Consider the following 27,916-nt stretch of genomic DNA (forward strand, 5'->3'; position numbering starts at 1 on the left):
AAAATCTATATAATTTGATTGCAGATTATATAAGTAGAGTTAGAAATAGAAGACACCTGTATCGGCGAAAGAAGTTAATCCGTGATGGAATTCAGCTTGATAGAGTGATTTCTTTATATTTGTCTGCAAAACCACAAGTGGCTATCGATAGAGCACTCCAGCATTTAAATGTGAATAAATCTTTTGTGTCTCGTACCATCTCTCATTACCGTGATACTGGTAGCGTAGCACGACGTCAAGGAAGTGGACGGAAGAAAACAGCAACACCAGCAGAAATGATCGAAGAGGTCAGCTGAAAATGTGCACCTTCGGTTGGCCACCAGAACTCAAGCGCCGGCCATGGTGATGGTGTGGGCCGCCATAACAGCCGATGGTCGCTCTCGTATTAATCGACCGTGGCATCACAATAAATGCCGAATATTAACGTGAAAATATTCTGGAGGGTGCCTTGGGCACGCAAACATTTTGGCTGCACACCTTGGATATTCCAACAGGACTCAGCACCATCGCACCAACCCGTTGGACTATTGTGTCTGAAGTATTTTGGAAAGCAAGGTTGGCACTAAAAAATAACAAAGTGTCGATCACCTCAAGAAAGCGCTTCGCCGGCAATGGGCCAAAATACCGCAGAGCAACATTCGGGCAGCGTGCGACGGTTTTATTGGCCGTTTGAAGGTCATAATTCGTGCCAAAGGTGACCAATTCGAACAAATCTAAACTTATTCTAAAATATGATGCTATCTGACATTCATTCACAATCACTCAAAAAAAAAAACCAGTAAGGAAAGCTCAAAAGTCGGGCGGGGCCGACTATATGATACCCTACACCACTATGCATAGTTAGTAGAGCTCTCGTAAAAAGGTTTATACAGGGCATTTCAGAGCTCTATGAGATATTTGATACAAAATCAAAATCTATCTAATTCTATCGTGCATTTTACGAACTATAGCTATCTCTGAACCGGGTTTCTCCAAATTTGATGTATTATCTTCTAGACTGAATTCGGTCTTATGTACGAAAATTCATGCCATTTGGACTGATATAGGCCATTTGATGCACAATTAACATGAAATCGGATGAAGATATATATGGGAGCTATAGCTATATCTGAACCGATTTTTACTAAAATTGGTGTACTTGCTTCTAAGCTGGTTTCGGTCGGATTTGCCAAAATTGATGCTATTACGGCCATTTGGTGGTCAATCACCCGAAATCGGATGAAGATATATATGGGAGCTATATCCAAATCTGAACCGATTTCGGTAAAATTTAAAACAGCTATTCCTGTGCTCCATCTAATACCTGGTACCGAATATCACGGTTGTGGAGTGAATATTACGAATGTAAGGGACTAAAACACTAAATCGGATGAAACATACATATGGTTGCTATATCTATATCTGAACCGATTTACACTAAATTTGGTATACTTGCTTCTAGGCTGAATTTGGTCCGATGTACTAAAATTCAGTCCATTTGGACTTATATCGGCCATTTGGTGCACAATTAACCCGAAATCGGATGAAGATATATATGGGAACTATATCCAAATCTGAACCGATTTCGATAAAATTACAAACAGCTATTTCTGGGCTGTATCTTTTATCTGGTATCAAATATCATTCTTGTGGAGTGCATATTACGAATGTGAGAGACTTAAACACCAAATCGGATAAAATATATATATGGGAGCTATAGCTGTTTCTGGACCGATTTTCTCAAAATTTGTTGTATTTGCTTTAAGGCTAATCCCGGTCACATGTGCCAAAATTCGGGCCATTTGGGCTGATATTGGCCATTTGGTGGCCAATTAACCCGAAATCGGATGAAGATATATATGGAAGCTATATCCAAATTTGAACCGATTTCGATAAAATTTAAAACAGGTATTTCTGTGCTCCATCTAATACTTGGTACCAAATATTACGGTTGTGAAGTGCATAGTAGGAATGTGAGGGACTTAAAGATCAAATCGGATGAAAAATATATATGGGAGCTATAGCTATATCTGAACCGATGTTCTCCAAATTTGATATACTTGCTTCTAGGCCGAACTCGGTTGGGTGTGCCAAAATTCAGGTAATTTGGACTGATAGTGGACATTTGGTGCACATTTAACCCGAAATCGGATGAAGATATATATGGGAGCTATATCTAAATTTGATCCGATTCTCACCAATTTCAATAGAGTTCGTCCTTGGGCCAAAAAAATATTGTTTGGAAAATTTCATCTCAATCGGATAATAAATGCGACCTGCATTTTGTTCACAAGAATACATGGACAGACGGGCGGACTGACGGACGGACTGACATGCATAAATCGACTCAGAAAGTGATTCTATGAAGGTTCTCAAAAGTAACTATGGGTCTATCTCGTTTCCTTCTCCATGTTACAAACAAATGCACAAAGACATAATACCCTTACCACTATGTGGTGTAGGGTATAAAAAAAAACAAAACAAAACAAAATTAAAAATGTAAACATTAAACATTAAAAATGTAAACATTAAAATTAAAAATGTAAACATTTGACATTGTTACAGTTTTTTTATCTCACCCTGTATATGAGAATGTGATGAAAAATATATTTGTAAGATATATTTATTTGCTAAGATCCCATTTAAAGGGAGTTTTTAACCATATTTACAAAAAGGGTCTAAAATGACCTCTTTGTTGACAAACTTAAGGGCTAAAATTGTTGACCATAAATCTTACTTCGAAAATTTCAAGAAGTGCAGAAGATAGGGGAACTGGACCCCCTCTATTCAGGTTACTTTGTCAAGTAAACTTTCAAAACTCGATACACGTGCCTTCTATTTTTAGCTCCACTTTCGTAATCTGTTGGATTTGTCCTGTTATTACTGTTTGTGTTACACAGTGTAAAGCGGGGTTAGGTAGTTGTCATTGCTAGTAATGCTAAGTGAGACACATGTTCTTGCCATGTGTCACCACGGACAAGTATATTTCGTTTTCCAAATTAACCCTTCATACTACGATGAAGGATATAATAATTATTTTTAATAATCATTCTAAAGTACATTTCCGAGATTCCTAAAATGTAAAAAAATTGTTGGTAATCAAATATAAACATTGCAAAATTCCCTCAATCGCAAACAAATTGCTCTTCCTAAAATAAAATAACCTACCAAAATACCTAGTTCCAATTTCACTATAACTCATTTCTTAAAATCACACTTGATTTATTATTTTAATTAAAGAATTCTTAAAAAAGATTTATTATCTGCAGAAATTTCAATAACATTTGGTTTTTCACGAAAGCAAAAACACTCACACACACAGAAAAACGAGCTATTGATGAATAATTAATAAAAGTCAAGTCAAAATATTAACCCTCTCCGTCAATGTGTTTATTAACGGCCTTAAAGAAAAGAAATTGGTCTCTGCTGCTGCTGGCGGCGTTGCAGTGCCCACTCAATTGTCTGGAAATCGCTTGGCGACCTAAAGATGTTCTGATGATCTATACAAATTGTTTGTTGTGATTTCATTTTTTTTCTATTAAGGCTTTAAAAATTATTAATTATTTGTTATAATTGGCCAAAAGCCAATAATTTTGTGAATATTTTTGAAAAGTTCAAGTTTACCCCGAAAATTGTATGTGTGTGACGATAGAGAATAAAAATAAAAAAAATAAAACGTTTTGTAAAAAAATCCAAAATCAAAGCAATGGCAGCAGCAGCATCAGCACTGAAGGAAATTTGCCAAAATTTCATCTTTAATGGAAATAAGATTTCTTGTCGTTTTTCTTTTTTTGCTTGCTTTGGCCCATATCTTTCTAGACAGTCCATTTATGTGTAACGATAAAACGTTTATGGCCATGCTTTCTTTGCTTGGCTACTTTTTTTTTTTTTTTTTTTTTTTTTTTGGTTGCATTAACAGCCAATATACGCAGCAGACATTGTCAATAAAGATGATGGATTTTTCTTTACAAAGAAAATCACAATTCATGCGCAATTCAACACTTCAATTAATTTGTGCTTTTTTGGATTTTCTTTGGAAATTCAATGTGTCGGCAAGAATAATGTTGCCCCAAGGGAATAAACGTGAGGTTTTTGAGGGTAGTTTTGTCAACATCTGTCCCCAATAAAATATTTTGGTCTTCCTAACAAAAGGAAATTGTGTTTTCTTAAAAAAGAGAGAAGATCGTGATTCTTTTTTGGGAAATAAATAGATTTTATATAATAGTTTTAGGTAACGTTTTCATAATTAAGTCATAAAATATTACCTATATTTAATAGTTCTTGGGCCTTCAAAATACCAAAGTAAAATGTAGGCCTTCTCAAAACGTGGACCAAGCAGAAATACTCCTGCGAGTAGGGGTTTGACAAGAAGTCTACTCTTCATTTTTAAGGATAGCGTTCTTTATAGGTTAGCGTGTAATTCTATTTGGAAAAGAAGGGATGGATTCAAAATGTTTGAAATTGAGTAAGAGTCTACTCTATGAATGGAATCGAGTGAAAAAATGGATTATTTGTGTGTCCGTGTCTAAAGTCCCAGCGGATTTTTTTTTTGCACATACATCTTCTAACTGAGACCACTGACATTGCAGGTGCGACTCATCATCAGTGTTCTCAGTTGGAAGAGGTATGTGCAAAAAAATCCGCTGGGTATCGGTGTTGTTTTTTTTTATTTCTTCGCCGCTTGGTATAACAGTCCACAAACACAAGCAACCTTACTAATAATGATTGTGTTGGTACAGCTTGGTAACAATTCTCTTCAACGCATTTGTTATACCCTCAGTCATATGGCTACAGAGGGTATATATCATTTGATACGGCCAAAACGTACCTCATCTAAATAACGGCTTCAGTCCTGGGTCTTTTTAAACCAAATCCGTTTCAGGACAGGAGTCGATCTAGAGGTGTCCGTCTGTTCGTCTTTCTAGCTGGCTGGTTCGCACCATAACCCTCAAAGGAAGTATCCGATTGGGTCCAAACTTGGTACATCGTAACATTATTGTCAAACTCAGATCGAGTTCGGTTCCTTATATCAAAAGGTCAAAAATTTTAAAGAAAAAATTACCGCACAGAACGAGAAGTGATCATCCGATTTTGTTCAAACTTTGGAAATCCCAATGTTCAGGTGTGAAAATGGACAAATCGGACCTCTCTATGAAGTACCTTCCCAAAAAAGGATCTAAATTGCATAAAATTTGGCAAGTATAAAAGCAGCTAAGTTCGGCCGAGCCGAACTTTTTATACCCTCCACAATTTGGAAGAAACTAGAAAAATTTTAAAAAAAATCGTCGTAAAATACCGCTCCAATGAAAACCGTTATATGGGGGCTAAACGAAGACGTGGTCCTACATAAGTAATTTGTGTCATAGGCTGTAGTAACTGTATATACGAAATTTGAAGCAATTCCGGGAATAACGTTGCAAAAATCATCTAAATACCGAATATCGGGAGGAACCGTCATACAGGGGATATATGATATCGTGGACCTATATAAACAATTCTCTTTTAAGAGGTATATTACTCACAAGGAACTTCTTGTGTGGAATTTCAGACAATTCCATTGAAAATTGTGGCTAAAATCATCAAAATACCGAACATCAGAAGGTGCCCTTATATGGGGGCTATACGATATCGTGGACCTATATAGAAAATTGTTTTTCAGGGGGTAAAGTACTCACAAGGAACACCTTGTGTGGAATTTCAGAAAATCTGTGAAATTTCAGAAAAAAATCCATTGAAAAATCTGGCTAAAATCATGAAAATACCGAATATTGGAAGGTGCCGTTATATGGGGTATAGGATATCGTGGACCTATATTAACATTTCTCTTCCAGAGGGTAAAGTACCCAGAAATAACTGCTTGTGTGGATTTTCACACAATTCCATTGGAAAATATGGCTAAAATCATCAAAATACCGAATATAGAGTGGTACCGTTCTATGGGGGCTATACGATACCGTGCCCATCTTCGAACTTGATCTGCCTGTCCAAATTTTTTGCTTCCTAATTCGTTTTGACCGTAGCGTGATTACAACAGACGGACAGATGGAAAGGGCTAAATCGTCTTAGAATTTTACGCTGATACTATTTCGATGAGTTACAAACGGAATGACGAACATAACATACCCTCCATACTATGTATGGTGTAGGGTATTAAAAAGGGTTCGATTGTCCTCAAATTTGACACATCCCAATATTTTTTACCAACACAAGATCTGATGTGAAGATGGAATATATCGATCCACTTATCTACCACAACGGGTCAACATTTTGAATAATTATATATTTCAAACAAGTAAGCAAAGGCTATAGTCGTGCGGGGCCGACCATGTGATACCCTACAACACTACAATATGTTAGAAGTCCCCTTACGTCCAAATTTATTTTGGAAATTTTTTTCTGTTTTTGGTTCATTTAAAAACCTAAATACTTTGCGATCATCTCAAATGCAAAAAAAATGCAATAGGCCCCCTGAATCTCAAATTTAGTCTCATCTATATGATTTCCTTGTATACGATATGCTGATATATTCGTCAACGAAATCAGCATAAAAAAGCCAGAAATTCGCCTTTTGTGTACTTCGGACATCGTATGTAAGTAATGCTAGTATTTTTTCACACAAAAGTAGTGGTCCATTCTACCCGCTTTCCTAAACTCTAACTTCATGTGAGATTTCTTGCCTTTGGCTTTTACTTGTGACCTTTACAACGGCTGCAAAATCAGGAAAATTTTTAGTTGTTGGTCAATTTCAAGCCCTAATATATTGCGGACATCTTTGAAAACAGTAGGCCTAGCCCTTCTGAGCCTAACCCTACCCTTGTGTAAATTTTCGTGAGGATCGGACGATAATTGCAATCTGTATATAATAACCCCAACCTGTGTTGTAAGGTGAAAAAATATCATATTTTGTAATATTTATATTTTCAATATTATAAGTCAAATTAAAAAAATCGCATGCGATAAAAAATGTGAAAAAAATAAAAAAATGTCACAAAATACTACAAAATATATATAAACATCATTATTGATACCTCTTTATGCGATTTTTTTACATTTTAATCCTTTATGTCAAGAGGTCATTCTGAATTGACAAAATTTGTCAAAATCGGTTCAGCCATTCTTGAGATATAAGCATTTTAGCTTACATCCCCTTCCTTTGTTTATACACATTGTATATATTTCGCTATATATAACCGATATATTTGCTATCGGCATCTACGTAACGGTCAGAATTGACCTGTTCGTCTATTTGTCATTTCGCCGGGATTACAAATATTCGCGGTTTAATGGAAATTTTGACTTTTATTTAACACAAATGTTGTGGCCTTTTTCACCCACTAAATATTACCCGAAGACCATCAAAATTTGAAAGGTTCTGCCCAGCCCTAAGCTCTACCGCCATGCTAACTTCCGCGTCGATTGGTCTACAATTGCGACCTATAGAGCAACTGCAAAATCAGGAATTTTTTCAGTTTTTGGTCCATTTCAACCCCTAAATTTTATGCGATTATCTCCAAAAGAAATAGGGTTCTATTCTGACCTTAGCCCCACCTCCATTCTAAATTTCGTGAAGATCGGGCCATAATTGCGACCTGTAAAGTGATTACAAATTAACATGGACAGACGGACAGACGGACGGACGGACATACATAGCTAGATCGACTCAGCTCGGCGAGCTAGGAAGATCCATACATACTTTCCTATATGGGAAACCAATATTTCGAGGTGTTACATAATTTTTGGCCCAATCAAACTTATAATACCCCCAACACATAGTGTTGTAGGGTATAAAAATACGAAAAAGCATCTCCTTCTATTCAAATTTAATTTTGAAAAAAAATTATGTACTACATCTGCATGTTTGTGTTTGTTCCATGAAAAAATATCATTAATTTCTGATAATAAAATAACTTGATTATTTTTGAAAAATGTACAACCCCAAAATTTGGAGACATTAAGAATAATGCTTAAAAATCTATATAGAGAGCTATTGTTTACTTTAGCAATCGTTGGTACAGAAAATGTGTCATATCGGTCCACTTTTGGTCATAGCCTTCATATAAGGATAACTCCGATTTAGATTATTTTTTCACGATTTGGCCATGATTCCATTTAATTTTGCTATATTTTGGCATTTTGTGTTCTTATTATGTAGAAGTATTACTTACAAAAAAAAAAATGATATTCCCTAATTTTCCCAGCAATTTGGCTTTAACAAGAAACTTATATTTTTTATATATTTTTTATACCCTCCACCTTAGAACGGAGGGTATATTTACTTTTTCATTCCGTTTGCAACATCCTTAAATATTCATAGTAGATCCCATAAAGTATATATATATATTCATAATCAGCATAAAATTCTAAGTCGATTTAACAAGGTCCGTCTGTCTGAAATTGTCTGTCTGTTTGTTTGTTGAAATCAAGATACAGCCCACATTATTTGACGTAGAGCGCCAAAATTTTGCAGAGCAGTTTGTATTGTGTCTAGGATGGTTGGTAATGAAAATGATTATAAATGAGAATGATATATCGGTAAACGTTTTTGTATAGTCCCCATATAACGGTACCCCCCGATATTCGTTATTTTGATAATTTTTGCCACATTCTTTCACGGATTTGTCTGAAAAGTGGTATTTGTAGGTTATAATTGGTCCTAGTTCGTGTGGAGAAACATTGAATATATAGGTCACTAATTTGTGTGAAAATTGGTATTTGTAGGTTATAATGGGTTGTAGCTTCGGTGGCGAAACACTGCATGTATAGGTCCACGTTTTTGTATAGCCCCATAGCCGTATTTCCCGATATTCGGTATTTTGACGATTTTTGGCACATTTTCCCATGAATATGTCCAAAAATTTGTTTTTGTGGGTCATAATGAGTTCTATTGTTTCCTTTACCCTACGGTGGAGGATATTAAAAGTTTGGTCCGGCCGAACTTATTGTTTTTTAACTTGTTTTTCTTAATAACAATGTTCCTATCTAAATTATATTTCTTTATATAATATGCCGAAAATACTGTGGCAACAATTCACCTGATATGTAAGAACGAATATTTTTCGTGCTTTATAAATTCAAATTAAAATAATTTACATAATTTCCATCGCAACAAGAAAAATGATAACAAATAAACAGGAAATCTTTTCAGCCTTCCAAACCATTCAATATCAGTTGAATAATTTCTTGATTTAATAAATAAATAAAAAAGAAAGAATGAATGAACGAACGAACGAAAGAATGATGGATTCAATTAAGATGAAAATGTTGTATCACTCACAGAGATTATTAATCTTTGTGATTTTTGTTGCTCTTCGTCTTTTTATCGAACATGTGTTGCACACGCAAAGACACGATGATGCGGATGATGAAGATGGTGAGAATCACACGAGCGAATACTTAATGAATTAACAAAAGCCACGAACACATGAGAATAAAGAAAAATCTCTTGGGGTGCTGGGGCTGGACTCTATCTGACACCAAAACACTTCTACATAAATTTATATACACTATGTTTGTGGAGATTGGCATTATTCTCAGGCGTAAGTTTTCTTTCCAAAGAAATGTAAAATAATTTGGGAATGGGAAAATATCACGAAAATGCATAGAGGCACAGAAGTGCACACACACTCATACAAATCTGTTACCCAATATTTTATGGATTCATTGCAATCTAGTCCATTTTTATGGTTGTTGAAATGCATTCAATGCCTTGCTTCTGGTCATTTTTGTTTTTGGCTTTGTTTAGTTTAAATTGTATTGATCCATTTAGGGTTTTTTTGTGGATAAGAAAAGAAAAAACAAATTGTAAATAAATTCATCCATTTAGCCGTCAAATTGTCTGGTTGGCTGTCCGTAGTGCGCTGTGGTCGGTCAACCTCATACCACAACCATTTATTTCTTCTGAGTATTTTATGAAGGTGCTAATTGAAGTTGTTGGTGTAGTACAACAATTTATCCGGGAAATGTGTACATTGTACAAATGTGCAGGATTTGGCTGAGAATTAGTGTTTTGGTTTCTTTGTGGGTAGGAAAGAAGATTTTTCAATATAAATATAACATAGAGAATAAATCTATTAAAGAGTATGGTCAGGATCCTCAGAATAACTAAATATTTTTGTAGATAGAGTTTCCACATAATAAGCACAATAAATGCCATATATTTCTGCGAATAATTGTAGATCAGTCACAATAAACTTTGATCCAGAATAATCATTTACTTGACACTTTCTCCAAAAAATTAAGCCCAAAAGAAGATTTTGACTTGGATTTTTAAAGTTTTAAATCAAGAGTAAAAAGGCAAAAACATAATTTTCATAATTGTAGTACATACATTTTGAATGTAAATCTTAAAACTAATGCGTCCTGCCGTTCCGCCTTAAACAAAATTTAATTCTACTCTTGACTCGAAAAAGGCCGTGGATAATTTTATCCAAACAATTAGGAAATATTTTCGGCTTTTTTATACCCTCCACCTTGGAAAGGAGGGTACATTAACTTTGTCACATCCCTAAATGTTCACCGTAGGCCCCATAAAGTCAATATATTCATGATCAGCATAAAATTCTAAGTCGATTTAACCATGTCCGTCTGTCTGTTGAAATCACGATACATCCTACATTATTTGACGTAGAGCGTCAAAATTTAGCAGAACAATTTGTATTGTGTCTAGGATGGTTGGTAAATGAGATATATCGGTCCACGTTTTGGTATAGTCTCCATATAACTGTACCTCCCAATATTCGATATTTTTATTTGTCTAAAAATTGATATTTTTTGGTTCGTAATGGGTTTTAGCTCCGGTGGCGAAACATTGCATGTATACGTCCACGTTTTTGTATAGCCCCATATAGCGGTACCTCCCGTTACCCGGTATTTTGATGATATTTGCCACATTTTCCCATTAATATATCTAAAATTGGTATTTGTGGGTCATAATGGGTTCTAATGTTTCCTTTACTCTATTGTGGAGGGTACTAAAAGTTCGGCCCAGCCGAATATTACTTTAAATGATAATAAAGAAGAGATCATTTCTATAGTGACTAATAGTGAAAATTGATGAAGAATATTTTGTCTTTGGCGTCATCATTATAAGATGACGTTATTCTATAGCCTCTATCCTCCCTAGTCAGGTATTTAGAAGATTTTAGCCACATTGTTACAGAATTGGTTGAACTTTGGTTTATATGTATGTATCTAATGATTTATGTGAGGCATTCTCCTTGGCTAATGAAATTTCGGCATTTACAGATTAATTTTGAAAATGGTGCAGGGTATGAAAAGCTCGTCCCGAACCAAATTAACTGTTTTTATTCGTCATTCGGTTTGTAACTCATCGAAATAACAATTTCAAATCTAACAAAGGATTTATATTCTTGATCAGCGTAAAATTCTAAGACAATTTAGTACTGTTTGCCCGTCTATTGTAATCTGCAGGTGGGCCAAGTTCGATATCGTATACTATATGGAATTGTCTGAAAATCCACACAAGGAGTTCTTTGTGAGTACTTTACCCCCAGAATGCGACCATCGGCTGCTATGGCGGCCCACACCATCACCATGGCCGGTGCTTGAGTTCTGGTGGACAACCGAAGGTGCACATTTTCAGCTGACCTCTTTAGCAAGTCAACACGATCATATTATTTATTTACAAACTGCCGAACAACGAATGTTTTCTCATCGGAGAAAACCAAATTGGGCACTTCACCACTTTCGGCCAAGCGAAGCAATTATATAGCTCTTTTTAGTCTTTTTCTTTCTGTTGCGGTTTAAGTTCCGTCCACTTCCTTGACGTCGGACTACGCTACCAGTATGGTACGAGTCACAAAAGTTTTATTCACATTTAAATGCTGGAGAGCTCTAACGATAGCCAAATATAAAGAAATCACACTATCACGCTTGAATTCCATCACGAATAATTTTTTTTTTTGGAAAATTCTCAGCAAAATTCTTTTGCACGCTTCTAAACAATATAATGAGCTGTCACTGGAATAATTTTAACAGCTGTCGGACGAGTGGCTTAGAAATGACAGCAGTTTGAAGATTGTTGCAGTTTTTTATCTCACCCTGTATATGAAGCAGACCTCACAAAAAATGACTCAAGTACCAAAATTTAAAATTTCCAGCTCTCACCTCTCCCCAAAAGCCAAATTTAGTACTATTTACATAGTACCACACACATAGTGACCGCAATATCAACATTTCAAAAATCATGAATTTGATATTTCTATCCTAGACCCCTAATTCTAAATTTCAGAATTCTTTCTCTATCTCTCCATTAGTACAGTTGTAGTTCGGCTTTCCAAAAAACCAGCCTTATCTCACCTTAACACAAGATTCCAACTTCAACGTTTCGTCCGGGAACTTGATGAATCAGTCAGTCACTCAGTCATCGCTCTATTCCTTTATATTTCGTTTCAAAATTGTTTAATTGTAAAATATTGTTTTGTTGTAAAATATTGGGTTGAAAAATACCATTAAATACCGATTAAACATTAAAATCTCATAAATATTCACGTTTGTAGAACAACCGATTTTTAATTCTCGCAAACATTCGATTTCTAAAACAATCCAATCAACGAATTTCCCATTACAAATTTTATTTATAACAAATTTTGAGGAAAGAAAAAAAAATTTCAAATAAATATTTTGACAAGCTAAAGAGGAGGAGACCGACCGATCGACCTACATACATATAAATATGTATGCTAAATAGGAAATCTCCAAGAAATGAAAAATGGTTTGCGAAAAGTACCCAACCAATCAACACCCAACGAATTGTGTGGCCCAGTGAAATATGAATTGACGTCATTTTCAAGGTTACCTATTTTCCGGATTACTCAGAGAGAAAATCATATTCCAAAAAAAAAAAAATATAAACGAAACTTTTGATGGCAGAGACAAAAAAATTTTGGTGATTCCATGGAATAATTAGGCCATACCACACTTGGCAAGTGCCTGTGGGCAATGTATTCCCAAAAATTAGTGTTATTTTTGAAGACAATTCAAATGTGGGTTGCGTTCACTTACCTTGTAATCGGTCCCGGTGATTCACTAACAGCCTTTATCGATCTTCTTAAATGTCTATGGAATGTACCGAGTATAGATTCTTTGCGTTGTATTTGAACGTTTTTCTCATCGTTGTTTACACCGCCACTGCCAACGCCAACACCTCCGAGGCCGGCATTGGCATTTAGCTTTGTACCCTCGTTGATATCTTTGCCCATTAGAGGGGCCCCGCTGTTTCCCTCCTCGCCCATTATGTCATTGGTCAGGGCGTCTTTGGCGGGTGGGTCCACAAAATTTGCCGTCAACGAACTGTTTTCCTTTAGATTTTTGATATTGAGTTTATCGTGTCGCAGACTATTTTCGTTTTTATTGGACATTTTAACAATCACAGCTTCTTTGCCACTGGTCTCCTTGTCATCGAGTAGCTTTGTCCAAGCATGCTCGCCTATGTTCTCCGATTTGTCGACAATCATTTTCCGGTAGCAGTTTGGTGATGAAAATTCGCAAACTAGGGAGGTTTGGGATATCCTTTAACTAGGCCAGGATTGGAGTAATTGTGGTTATAGCTGGAGTTGGTGTAGTGGTTGTTACAGTTACAGATAGTTGTTGAAAGGGCAGGGTGGACAGGAAGAGGGAGGATATAGTAAAAATTATCACGTATCAGGATTCAAATTGAAAATTTCCAATTGATTTGATTTTAAAACAATCATCGAGTTTCTTTTGTTGTTGCTGTTGTTTGTTGCTTTCCTTTCAAGATATTAAAAAATTACACCACCGCCAAGTGACTAAAACGATACAAAAAGAAAAAAACCTTAGTCACACTCTCCGCACTCACGGTTAAATCAAAACTAAAACGCTTTAAAGAAAATAAATTTATTTGACTATCTATTCTTTGAAATATTGTTTCGATTATTTTTGTGTTTTTGGTGAAGGGATATCAAAAGTTCTAATTTTTTTTAAATAATCAGAGTATTATCTATTTTCGATTTGAAGTATGTTAGGTATTTTGCTTAGATAGCCAATACTCGACTTAGAATTTCGTTCGTCAATTGTCCATATGATGTATGGAAAATAAAAATTACACTTGTTTACAAAATAATTTTGGGTCTTTGAACCATGCTGTTGTGCGCATTTGTTATGAGTGACGTTAGAGATGAAAGATAGCGGAATTTGTTTATATGGAATTTTTAAAACATTTTTAAATGGGGAACATGTTGCCTCAAGGTCCGAAACTCACCTCGGGAAGGTCACCCTTATCAAGGATGATTTTAATGTGCGCACGAGACTCGCCCTGTTGTCTTTTATCAAATTCTAAATAAATGACAAAAATACAAATTTTTTAAAAAAATCTCTACAACCTTTTGACAATCAATTTGGTGCCTGTATTTTTTATAACTTCAGCCATATGGCTAGAGAGGTATTATCTATTGTCGATTTGAATTGTCGTCATCGAAATAATGGTTTTAGAACCTACGTCTCTTTGGACTAAATCCGTTTCAGGACATTTGGAATCGATTTGAACCATACTTGCTATATCGTAATAAAATTACCAAACTTAGATCAAGTTCGAAGTTTAGTAATATCGGTCGACTACTTCTGGCATCTCCGCCTTACAGAACAAAAAAAGATCATGTCAGCTGGGAAAATATACATTATCGGCTCACTTCATCATGTATTTCCCTCATGAATGTTCGAAATTTTGAGAAATATGATCTCTTATAAAATGTAAAATAGAGTTCAACTATAACCATACAAATCTCATTATTTTTACCAACACAAGATTTGGTGCGAATAACGTATAAAACGGACCATTATTTCCGGTAACTCCCCCACCATGAAACTCATAAATCTCGAAATGAGCATCCGATTTTTGTTCAAACTCGACACATCCCAATATTTATATCAACACAAGACCTGGTGTGAAGATGAGTCCACCCCTCTCCTACCTCATCCATAAAGGGGTCAAAATTTTGAATAACCAACAGTCATAAAATGCGAAAAAAGCATCAGATTCATTCCAAACTTCACACTTCCTAATGGTTTTACCAATACAAGTCTGAAGTAAAAATGATAGATATCGGCCCGCTCCTCCTGGTACCTCCCACACACAGTTTTCAATATTTCTCATAATCTCAACTGCCAGGTAATGTAAATATAAGCCTGACGATAGCAATTTGTCCCAATAACTTGGTACGGATAGGTTGCAAATGCAACTACTACAAGCCTGTGACGTGCATCCCATCGATCGACGGTAAACTCGTAAGATCAGTATAAACCAGCAAAGTAAGGTCAAAAGTCGAGCCTGGCCGACTTTATGATACCCTACACCACTATGCATTTTTAGAAGAGGCTTAAATTACAATTATACTTTTGTATTGGGAATTAATGTGAGGCTGATATCAACCATTTGGTACACAATAACCGTCAAATCGGATAAAAATATATATAAGAGCTATATCCAAATCTAACTCGATATCGATCAAAAATTTGGAAAAGGTATTTCTGAGCTGTATCTGAAATCTAGTACGAAATATTATTGTTGTGGAGTGGATATTACGAATGTGAGAGACTAAAACACAAAATCGGATGAAATATTTATATCCGAGCTATATCTTAACCGATTTTCTTTTCTGCTAATATCCAATCCATTTGGGCTGATATTAACAATTTGGTGCCCAATTAACATCAAATCGGATAAAGATATATTTGAGCGATATTCAAATCTGAACCTATTTTGATGAAAATTGGCAGAGGTATCCGATGAAGCATATACATAGGAGCAACATCTGAATCGATTTTTACCAAATTTGAAATACATACTTCAGGACTGTATTCGATCCGATGTCTAAAAGTCCATTCCATTTGGAATTATGGCCTTCAAAAGCCAATGACACTGTCACACGCTGCCAGAACGTTGCTTTGCGGTATTTCGCCCCTTCCCGGCAAAGGGCTTGCTTGAGGTGATCGACACTTTGGTATTTTTTAGTGCAAACCTTGCTTTCCAAAATACTCCAGACACAATAGTCCAAAGGATTGGTATCCGGAGATTTTGGTGGCCATTGTGCGCTGGAAATGAAGCGAGGAACCTCATTTTGGAACCATTCTTAGGTGGGGCGAGTTGAGTGCGATGCTGCTGAGTCCTGTTGGAATGTCCACGGTCTGCGGCCAAAATGATTGCATGCCCAAGGCTGTAATACACCCTCCAGAATATTTTCGCGATAATATTCGGCATTTATTCTGATGCCACGGTCGATCAATACGAGCGGAGAGCGACCGACGGCTGTTATGGACAACGAATGTTTTCTCATCGGAGAAAACAAAATTTGGCAGTTCACCACTTACGGCCAAGCGAATTAACTCTTTAGCTCTTTTGAGTCTATTTTCTTTCTGTTGCGGTGTAAGTTCTTGCACTTTTTGCAATTCAATGGCTTTACCCCGAGCTCATTTTTCAATATTTGCGAATGGAATATTGCGATGTATTCAGCTCGAGAGCCATTTTTCGGCCACTGCGACACGGGTTTCGATCAAGTCGCTTCTTTACTTTTCGAACCATTTCTGCTGATGTTGCTGTTTTCTTCCGTTCACTTCCTTGACGTCGGGCTACGCTACCAGTACGAGACACAAAAAATTTATTCAAATTTGAATGCTGGAGTGCTCTAACGATAGCCACTTGCGGTTTTCCGGTAAATAAAAGGAATCACGCTTGAATTCCATCACAAATAAATTTTTTTCTGGAAAATTCTCACGCTTTGTACGCTTGTATACAATGTAACAAGCTATCTCTGGAATAATTTTAACAGATGTCGGACGAGTGCTTAGAAATGACAGCTGTCTGAAGTTGGTTGCAGTTTTTTCATCTCACCCTGTATATCTTCAATCAATCCGAACGTTCTGAAGTTTTTAAGCTATCGACAAAAATCGTTAACTTTGAAACCCTAAATATTGAAATAAAAAAGAAGTTAAGGTTGGCATCTATCAGTAGGTCTTAGCGACTATTTTGATTTCGTCGCTAACTATTCGAAAAATTTCGTTAATTGCCGAAATCACAAACATTTTAATTTTAACGACTTTTGTTTATAACTCATAAAAATGATTCAGAGAATTCCAATACTGAATTTTGGCACATCTGACCGAATTCAGTCTGGAAGCAAGTACATTAAATTTGATGAAAATTGGTTCTTATATAGCTATAGCTCCAATATATATGTTTCATCCGATTTGGTGTTTAAGTCTCTCACATTTATAATATGTACCCCACAACAATGATATTTGGTACCAGATATCAGGTACAGAACAGAAATACATCTGCCAAATTTTATCAATATCGGTTCAGATTTGGATATAACTTCCATATATATCTTCAACCGATTTCGGGTTTATTGTACCCCAAATGGCTAATATCAGTCGAAAAGTCCCGAATTTCCGATTTCTTTTCTTTAATCCGATTTCAGGTTTATTGTGCAAATAAAGGCTAATATGAGCCAAAATGGAATGCATTTCGGGACGTACGTTTCCATTTGGTGGAACTCGGCTCCGATGTATATTTTTTTTTTAATATAATTGTTCTCGAAGTGATATCTAGCACTCTATAGCAATGTTATTTGGTATAAAAGATAAAAATGTATCCTTCAAATTTAGTGAAAATTGATTTTGCATTGGATATGCCTCCCATATAATAGTTTCCTCTGAATCAAAACTATAATTGCTCTAAAGCCAAATGTTGATGGGTGATATGATCTACTTCAAATAAATTCTTTTGTTGCGGGAGTTCTACTAAATATGCATAGTTGTAGTTTAAGGTTTAATTGAGTAGGGTATCATACAGTTGGCCCCCGCGACTTTTGACTTTTCCTAACTGGTTTTAATGTAATCCTACTCAAAGTGATATCATTCTCTTTATAACAATTTTTTTCGCCAAAGGTTGATAGGTGGTAAGATCTACTTCAAATAAATTCCCAATAAAAATTCTTTTATTATGGGAGCTTTACTAAATATGCATCGCATATCATTTAGTCGATCCCGCCCGACTTTTGACTTTTTTTCTTACAGTTTTTTTTTTTTGTCAATTTTAATGTGCCTGTATTACACAGTAACCATGGCGAACATATGGCTGGTTCTTTTTAATTTGACTCTTAATTGTCACAGATTATTCAACTATAATCACAAGTATTGTAGTTATTTACTGATTTCTTTAAATTTAAAGCCAGATCCTTTTTTCAAACTTTCAAATTCACTTTTAATTTTTAAAATTACTTTAATCTGTTTAAATATTTGAATACTGATACTGATTTCTTTCAATTAAAAGTCAGACCCTTTTTCCTTCAAATTCACTTTTAATTTTTTAAAATTATTTATTTAATCTGTTTGAATATTTGAAATAAATCACCTTATTCACTCAATGGGCTTGAACCACTTTCCTCCATTATATATATTTTATTAAATTCATCTATTAATTCACAAAAGCTTTTTCTTTAAAATGTTCTCTTCTTACGTTGCCAAGGCTAAAATCACACTAAACTGGACGGAAGCGATCAATATTCTTTCACTTCAAGCTAAATTAAATAATTTTGCAAAAAAAAATAATAAATTTACATTTCATTTGGGCTGTCTAATAAATAAATCCATTTAACATCTCTAATCAATCATCATCATGTGCACTAATAAATCTGTCAATTTTTAGTGTCTTACAAATCAAAAATTGTCAAGCTTGGGGGGTTTAAATTTGTGACATGAAAATGCTAGCGTTTGACAAATATATAACAATGTCATATTAAATCTATTTGCTGACACTTTTAATAATTCTTACAAATTCTATTAGTCAGTCACACGGCGCCAATAAATGGCAACTGGTTGTATCTTCTTAACATGTGATAGTAGAGTGTCATTCGATTTTTCTCCGTGTATTTTTTTAACTTAATATGGGGGTCATATGGCTGGTAATATTCGTCTTGATTTTTATATATGACCGCCACAGTAATTATGATAACATTTGTGGAACAATCGTGAAGTGAATGATATGCTCTGATGTTGTTCAGAACACTATCTGTTTCTTATGTTATCTTTTGATGTTACAGTGGGGTAGAAAGGGTATTTCTGAGTCATTACTATGTTGGCATGATAATAAACTCAATTTGTAATGATTTGCTCGAACCTATACATGTATGATACGGCTGTGGTATTTAAAATGCAACTCCAACTTCCAGTGTAACTGAAAACATTTTCTGTTATAACACAACAATATCTCTTTGGCATCAATTAATTTTTATTTCATTTATTCCCAACATTTCCCCCACTGTGCCCACCCATTAGAGAAGTATGTATTTCTTGAGATAGGTACTGACGAACAATTAAATCAAAACAACGAAAACTCTAGAACTTAATAACATTGCCATACAACAGCTTGACATATTACTTAAAACGTTCCCCTCTAGCACAGTATCTGTATCTGTCGGGTTTATTTTGGTGTTCGCTTCTGGTTTTCGCAGGTGATTTCCACCACCAAACTGAAAGCACTTCAGACACACACACACACAGAAACAATTTCAAATCATCAATCATTGAAGAACCACTTAATCGAATCAACAAAACATGCAGTTATTTTCTAATCACCTTCAAATGGACAGATTACTTCAGTCGAAGAAAATAAATGAATGCATTTCAATGGAATTAATGGATAGAATAACAACAATGAGATTTTGATGACAAGTTGCTCCAAAGAGATTGTGAAAGATATCAAGACCCAAGATATCTAACTTCTAAAATCTAGAATTGTTGTCGAACACCAGAGAATGGTGAATTCAATACACTTGGCAATTTCTTTATAAGTTTAAGAATAATTTGTAATACATAGAACGCGAGTATTTTGCCAAATTTCACCTCGAGCTCTAATCATGGACATAAGAATATTAAATAGTAGTCATGATTTAACATTTTTCTCAACATCATATGATACGGCCAAAATCCATTTCGGATATTAGGAGTCGATCTAGTGATGTCTGCCAGTTTGTCTGTCTGGCTGGTGCTCATGATAACTCTCGAAGGGAGTATCTAATTTGACCCAAACTTGCTACATTGTAATGTTATTGACAAACTTAGATCGAGTTCGGAGATGGTCAATATCGAACAACTCCTTCAGGTACTTCACCCACAAAAGGTCAAAATTTTTTAACAAGAAACTATCATCCAATTTTGTGCAAACTTTGCAAATTCCAATATTTATATCATTGCCATGTCTGGTGCGAAAATGGACAATATCGGCACTCCATATGTAAATAATTACCAGTAACGAAAGTCTTAAAGTCGGGCGGGGCCGAATTTATGATACCCTACACCACTTTGCTAATTTAGTAGAGCTCCACATAACAATTAATAGTTCTCATGGGATTATAATTATTATTTAAAGTTCAAAGGACTAAATATGCCGAAGCATTTGTATCTTTTAAATTCTGACTTATATTGCCCATTTGATATATGGGAGCTATATCCAAATCTGAACCGATCTTCATAAAATTTGGCAAAAATATTTCTAAACTGTATTTCATATATTTTCCTGAATATCGTTGTTACTGAGTGCGTATTACGGCTGTGGATAACAAATCGGATGAACAATATATATAGGAGCTATAGCGATATCTGAAGCGATCTTCTCCAAATTTGACATACTAGCTTCTAAACTCAATTCGGTCGTAAGTGCCAAATTTCATCCCATTTGGACAAATATTAGACGTTTGGTGCACAATAAAAAGTAAATCGGAGGAAGTTATATATGGGAGATAATCCAAATCCGAACTGATCTCGATAAAAATTTAGCAAAGGTATTTCTGAGCTGTATTTGATATATTTCCCCAAATATTGTTGTTACAGAGTGCATATTACGGCTGCGGAGGACTAAAAGAAAAAATAGGATGAACAATATATATTGGAGCTATAGCTATATCTAAACCGATTTTTATCAAATTGGGCAAACTTATTTTCAGGCCTAATCTGGTCATACGTGCAAAATTCCATAATATTTGGGCTGATATTACACGTTTGGTGCACCATAAAAGGCAAATCGGACGAAGATATATATGGGAGCTATATCTAAATTTTGCGGATTATCTCGAATTTCTATAGGGTTCGTCCTTGGGCCAAAAACATGATTTGTGCAAAATTTCATCTGGATCGGGTAATAAATGCGACTTTGTTTACAAAAATACATGGACAGACAGACGGACGGACGGACATGCATAAATCAACTCAAAATGTGATTGTATGCAGATCATCAAAATGAACTATGGGTCTATCTCGTTTCCTTTTGCCTGTTACAAACAAATGCACAAATACATAATACCCTGACCACCTTTTGGTATATGGTATGAAAACCTTAGAAGGTGATAAAGTGAACTTATATATTAAAGTCAATATCAGTCCAAATGACCTGAATTTTGGCACATCTTACCGAATTCAGACTAGAAGCGAATACATTAAATTTGGAGACAATCGGATATAGCTCCCATGTATATTTTTCATCCGATTTGGGGTTTTATGTCCCTCGCATGCGTAACATACACTCCACAAGAATGATATTTTGTACCAGATAACTGATGGAGCTTAAAATACCTCTGTCACATTTATCGAGATCGGATCAGATTTGGATATACCGATCCAATATCAGGTTTATTATGCACCAAATGGCTAACATCAGCCCAAATGAACTGAATCTTGGCATTTTCGAGTGAATTCTATATAGAAGCATATATATTTTCCTTCCACATTGCGAAGTATGCACTCCACAACAATGATATTTTGTTGGTTTTCAGCTTTAACAAATATTCATCCTACCTTGGAAAACTTTTTTTACCGAGCATACTGCAGTCTGGTGTTTTATGACTTCATATTTTATACTTTTGATGTAACAAAATGTTATACTATTTTGTCGATCTATCATTGATGTTCTTTTCCATAAAGTCATTTTCCATAAAAATTCATATACAGATTCTTTTTGTGTAAATACAACCATACACTATTAACAAAAATTACTTGTAATAAAAATACTACATTTATAGAGAGATACATATTGCCATATAAACACAACAGCTCTTTTCATAGATTAATACATCAATTCAATCCGCTGGCACTTTACGTGTCTACAATATTCAAACAGTCATAAAATACCATTGACACTGAAATTCTAAGCTCTAAAATTTTTGTGTTGAGTTGAGTTGCGTTGCTGTTCACAGCATACATTACACAATGTTGTTGTTGCTGTTATTGTCATGGGTAATTAATTCAAAACTACTTTGGCGAAATCGAAATTAAATGCAATGACGTTTTGGCTGCTCCGAAGCGATAGAGACCAAGAGAGAGAGGAGACGATGAGAGAGAAACATATTAACCCATTGCGTGCAAATATTGACATTTTAAACAACGTTGCCATCAACTAATGAGATATCAATAGAAACGAAACAATTTGTATTATTCGAACACAGCTGACGAATGAGTCGCCCCGCCATCAGATTGTCATCAATTAACCCAACGAAAACCAAAACAAATTCAAATCATTGACGTTAACTCAACACCTTTCCAATGGAGATATATTTTAAAAATGGCAGTGAATTTTAATTAATTGTCTATGTGACGACGTGTGATAAGACAACAGAATTATAATCTATGACCTACACGACACTGTGCGACAGATATTTGCACATATATTTTTTGGAGTAATTAACTATTTAAAAAAAACGACAGACGACAGACCATACACTACATTGCATATTTTGTGTTTATTTTGTTAAGGATCCAACTATGGACTTTATGGAAAGCATATTTGTATACCCCTACCATTCTATGGAGGGTATATTAACTTTGTCATTCCATTTGTAACTCCTCGAAATATTTATAATAGACCATACAAGGTACATATATTCTGAATCAGCGTAAAATTCTAAGACGATATAACTATGTCCGTCGGTCAGTCCGTCTGTCTGTTGTAATCAAGCTATCTTTCGAACGAATTGAGATGAAAGGATAAAGTTTTACATACATATATAGTTTACCAGTAAACATGTTACGTTCGTAAATGGGCCATGTCGGTCTACGTTTTTGTATAGACCCCATATAATGGTACCTCCCGATGTTCGGTATCTTCATGATTTCAGTGACATTCTTTACCGGAATTATTTCTAATTTTGTATTTGAAGTTCGTAATGGGTACTACAGCCTATGACAAAAATGTTTTTATGCAGGCCTACGACTATAGCCTCCATATAACGGCACCGTCCCATAATTCGGTATTTTGATGATTTTAACGACATCATTCACCGGAAGTGTTTCAAATTTCGTTTTCAAAGTATGTAATGGGTACTAAAGCTTATGCCTAAAAATTTCGTATGCCTCGTCTTCGTTATCTCCCCTATATTCGGTATTTTCATGATTTTAGCGACATTATAGACCGGAATTGTTTTAACTTTCGTAGTTAAAGTTCGTAATGGGTACTACAACCAACTACAAAATTGTGTATGCAGGTGCAAAAATGTTGTCTTAGGCTGTAGTAGCCATTACGAACTTATGAAATATGAAATATGGAACAATTCCGGTAATAAATGTCGTTAAAATTACGAAAATACCGAATATAGGTAGGTGCAGTTATATGGGGACTATACCAAAACTAAGACCTATTTTGATATTTCTATGCAAGGATATTCTTTCGTGATGATGGGAACACATGCTGCAAATTAAATGTAAATTGGTTAACATTGAAACTAAAACACCCAAAAAAACTTTAAAACTGGGGGTTTTACCAAAACGTGGACCTATATAACCTAGTTTACCAAAAGTCATGCCGACCTATCACACATCTGAGTAAAATTTTATCAACCTACTTAATTGCTTTCGAAAGGTAGAGTAATTTTCACAGGTAGCTGATGAAAATATATATAGAAATCTTAAATGTGGACAATTTAGGTTACTTCGCGATATAAAATAATAACAAAAAATAATTGTATCGCACAGAAAGGGGCCATGCCATTTTTATACCCTCAGCCATATGGCTAGAAAAGGTATTTATTATTTGATACGGCCAAAACGTGTCTCATCGAAATAACAGTTTTAGAACCTAGGTCTCTTTGGAGTCAATCTAGCGATTTCCGTCCGTTTGTCTGTCTGCCTGGCTGGGAGTATCCGATTTGATCCAAACATGACACATCGTAATATTATTGTCAGACTTAGATCGAAGATCTAAAGAGTCAAATTTTTGATCAATTACAACTCTTATAAAATGTGACGTAGATGTCCGATTATCTTCAAATTTCACACATTCCAATAATTTTATTAACCCAAGGTCTGGTCTGAAGATAGAATATATCGGTCAACTCCTTCTGTTACCTACCCCATAAGGGGTCAAAATTAATGAATATGAATAAAATGAATATCCATAAATCGCATAAAACATCCGATTCCATTTAGACACATCTGAATATTTCTATCAACACATGATCTCTTATAAAAACGGTACATATCGTTCCATTCTTTCTGGTACCTTTACCACAAACAGGCAAAGTTTTGAATAACCAAAAACGATTATAAAATCAGAAATAAGCATCAGGTTCTATTTATATTTCATACATCCCATTATTTCTACTAACACAAGATCTGTTGGGAAGATAGAATATATCGGTCCAGTCCTTCTGGTACTTCCCCCAAAAAGGCTCAACATTTTGAATATCCATGAATCTCACAAAACGCTCAAAGTAAGCTAAATAAGCATCCAACTCTCTTCGAATTTCACACATACAAATATTTTTGCAAACACAAGATCTGTTGTACCCTTCTGGTACCTCACCCACAAAGGGTCACAATTTTCAATACTTTTATCTGTCACAACTTGCGAAACAAATCATTGATTCTTTACAACTTGCTATATCTAAATATATCTCTCTTAACCAGAATCCTGAGATGAATATGGAATTTAAGATTGCGCATAAGATAAAGCATGAAAATGGAATACTTCGTTCGACTATTTTACATTTTCTAAAAATTATCACATATGTCATATGAAGTGGAGGAAGTTACCGACATAGTCCAAATCTGGCACGTCCTAATATTTATATCACATATCACATTTATTTATGTCCAATACGAAATGGACAATTTTGGCCCATTCCTTTAGAACCATAGAGTCCATAGAGGGTTAACAGTTTGAATAATCATAACAGAAGTCAAAATATATTTAAATAATCGAATATTGGCTGAGGGTATACGTTTGTCGGCAAAACCGACTGATATTTTTAACTTGTTTTCGACAAATTTAGAATCTTTTCGAATTCGCTGCAATTCACTTTCTAATAGGCAAGCAGTATTGTGGAAAATTCCATGTGGATTTGATAGTACTTGGTTTGTAAATCAAACCCCCAAAATAGCTTTGGGTTCTCAGCAGAAACTTATTTTAACACATTATATAGCCTTTATCATACACAAAAGGTATTTAATGTTTTGAGCTATGTTTCGCAAAAATCGCAGTACGCAAATTTGAAATTTTACTTGCTCTCTCAATTGGCTCTCAATACGTGTCTTCTATTTTCAGCTTTTTTCTTATAATCTACTGAAATTTTCTTATAATTGTGCAAAAATTAAATTTTTCTCACAGTATTCTAAAGAAAGGGACATCTCCATGCTACTCCATGCTATATTGCTTCACTGCTGAATTTTACCAGCTTGACTTACCGAGTTGAGCGAATGTCTTACACGCCACATATTCGCACACTACAATTTATATTTTTTGTAAAATCATATCAATAAAAAACGCCCTTCGAAATTCAATTATTAATTTACGCAACGGTTTAAAATCTTGAGGTGGATCAATATACCTAGTCTCTTAAATGCAATTCATTTTGCCGAATTCCTCGTGTCACAAACACGCACATGCACTGCAGGAAGCAAGGAACAAATGCCAAAGAGATGAAAAATCTCGACAATAAATAAATTTCTACCTGAGGTAAATGGCATCGTATCAGGCGATATCATCTAAATGACTCTGCCCGACGCTTGTTTAAAAAACACATAAATCGAAGAATGGATGTATGGGTGGGTGTGTGAGTGCGTATGTGTGAGCGAGCATTTAATAAAATCTTTTGCATTCAACCACATTTTTTCATTTAATCATTTTATTTTTTTTCATTCTCCACCAAAGAAAGGAATTTAATTAATTTATTAAATTAAATGTATTTACTACCAGATAACAGCAGCAGCTACAATCGGAATTATTATAAAAAATGTAACAAACAAACAGCTCCCAGTTTTCCATACAAACGTTAGTTATATAAACAAATTGTATATCAACTAAGGAACACAATGGCAATCAAGAGAAAATACAAAAAAAAAGAAAGAAAAGATAACAAATAGAGTAAACTATTTTCTTTCTTTCGTTCTTTCGATGGAGGGCCATATTAACAGGCTTTGCAGTTACTGGCATTGTTTGATTAACTCAAATCAAATCAAAAGCTGGACATTAAGGTGGGAATGTCGTGTTTATGGTCGGTGTATTCGGGGTGGCCTTCAGCGCAATGTATGTTTTATATTTTTTGCATACATATATGTTTAAATATCCAAAGAAATAATATTTGCATAAATTGTATAATGATGAAGGATGCTTTGCAGTACAATTCGTATGTTGAGTCGAAATGTGGACAAGATATTGTACAAGTTGCATGCACCATAAATGTTGCATATAACCAAAAACTCTGTCTGTATCGAGTAACAAATGAGCCAGAATATAAATTAATGTCTCGATTTATTATTGAAAAACAAAGTTTTTCTTGCATTTACAGTGTGAGATGAAAAAACTGCAACCAACTTAAGATTGCTGTCATTTCTAAGCCACTCGTCCGACAGCTGTTATAATTATTCCAGTGACAGCTCATTATATTGTTTACAAGTGTACACAAGCATTTTGGTGAGCATTTTCCAGAAAAAAGTTATTCGTGATGGAATTCAAGCGTGTTAGTGTGATTTCTTTATATTTGGCCACAAGTTTCTATCGTTAGAGCACTCCAGCATTTAAATGTGAATAAATCTTTTGGGAAATGGTTCGATAAGTAGAGAAGCGACTTGATCAAAACCCGCGTCGCAGTGGCCAATAAATGGGTCGTGAGCAGAACATATCGCAATATTCCATTCGGCAAATATTGAAAAAATGAGCTCGGGGTAAAGCCATTGAAACTCCAAAAAGTGCAAGATCTTACACCGCGAAAGAAAGACTCAAAAGAGCTAAGGAATTGCCTCGCTTTGCCGAAAGTGGTGAACTGCCGAATTTAGTTTTCTCCGATGAGAAGGCATTCGTTGTCCATCAGTTTTGTAAACAAACAACATGATCGTGTTTACTTGTCAAAGAGGACAGCTGAAAATGTGCACCTTCGATTTGCCACCAAAACTCAAGCGCCGGCAATGGTGATAATGTGGGCCGCCATAACAGCCGCTCGCATTAATCGGCCGTGGCATCAGAATAAATGCCGAATATTATCGCGAAAATATTCTGGAAAGTGTATTAAAGCCTTGGGCACGCAAACGTTTTGCCGCAGACCTTGGACATTCCAACAGGACTCAGCACCATCGCACTCAGCACGCGCCACCCAAGAATGGTTACAAAATGAGGTTCCTCGCTTCATTTCCATTGCATAATGGCTACCAAAATCTCCGGATACCAATCCGTTGGACTATTGAGTCTGGAGTATTTTGCAAAGCAAGGTTGGCACTTAAAAATACCAAAGTCTCGATCACCTCAAGCAAGCGCTTCGCCGGGAATGGGCTAAAATACCACACAGCAACATTCGGGGAGCGTGTGACGGTTTCATTGGTCGTTTGAAGGCCATAATTCGTGCCAGAGATGTCCAATTCGAACAAATCTAAACTTATTCTAAAATGTGATGCTATTTCCGACACAACAAAAACTATCCCACAA

General features: G+C 35.2%; 1 protein-coding gene across 3 annotated transcripts in view; it reads right to left on the reverse strand.

Annotated features, from left to right (window-relative positions):
• Nucleotides 1-27,916, reverse strand: part of LOC101900907 (G protein-activated inward rectifier potassium channel 3) — a 138,226-nt gene that overhangs the window by 63,989 nt on the left and 46,321 nt on the right. For all 3 annotated transcript variants that reach the window (XM_059126448.1, XM_059126449.1, XM_059126447.1), the window contains exon 2: nt 13,003-13,766. In XM_059126448.1, coding sequence (XP_058982431.1) covers nt 13,003-13,454 — 452 coding nt within the window. In that variant the 5' untranslated portion in view covers nt 13,455-13,766. The remainder of the gene's footprint in view (nt 1-13,002; nt 13,767-27,916) is intronic.

Source organism: Musca domestica, unplaced genomic scaffold (genome assembly GCF_030504385.1).
Source record: "Musca domestica strain aabys unplaced genomic scaffold, Musca_domestica.polishedcontigs.V.1.1 39, whole genome shotgun sequence".
In the NCBI taxonomy this organism is placed as follows: domain Eukaryota; kingdom Metazoa; phylum Arthropoda; class Insecta; order Diptera; family Muscidae; genus Musca; species Musca domestica.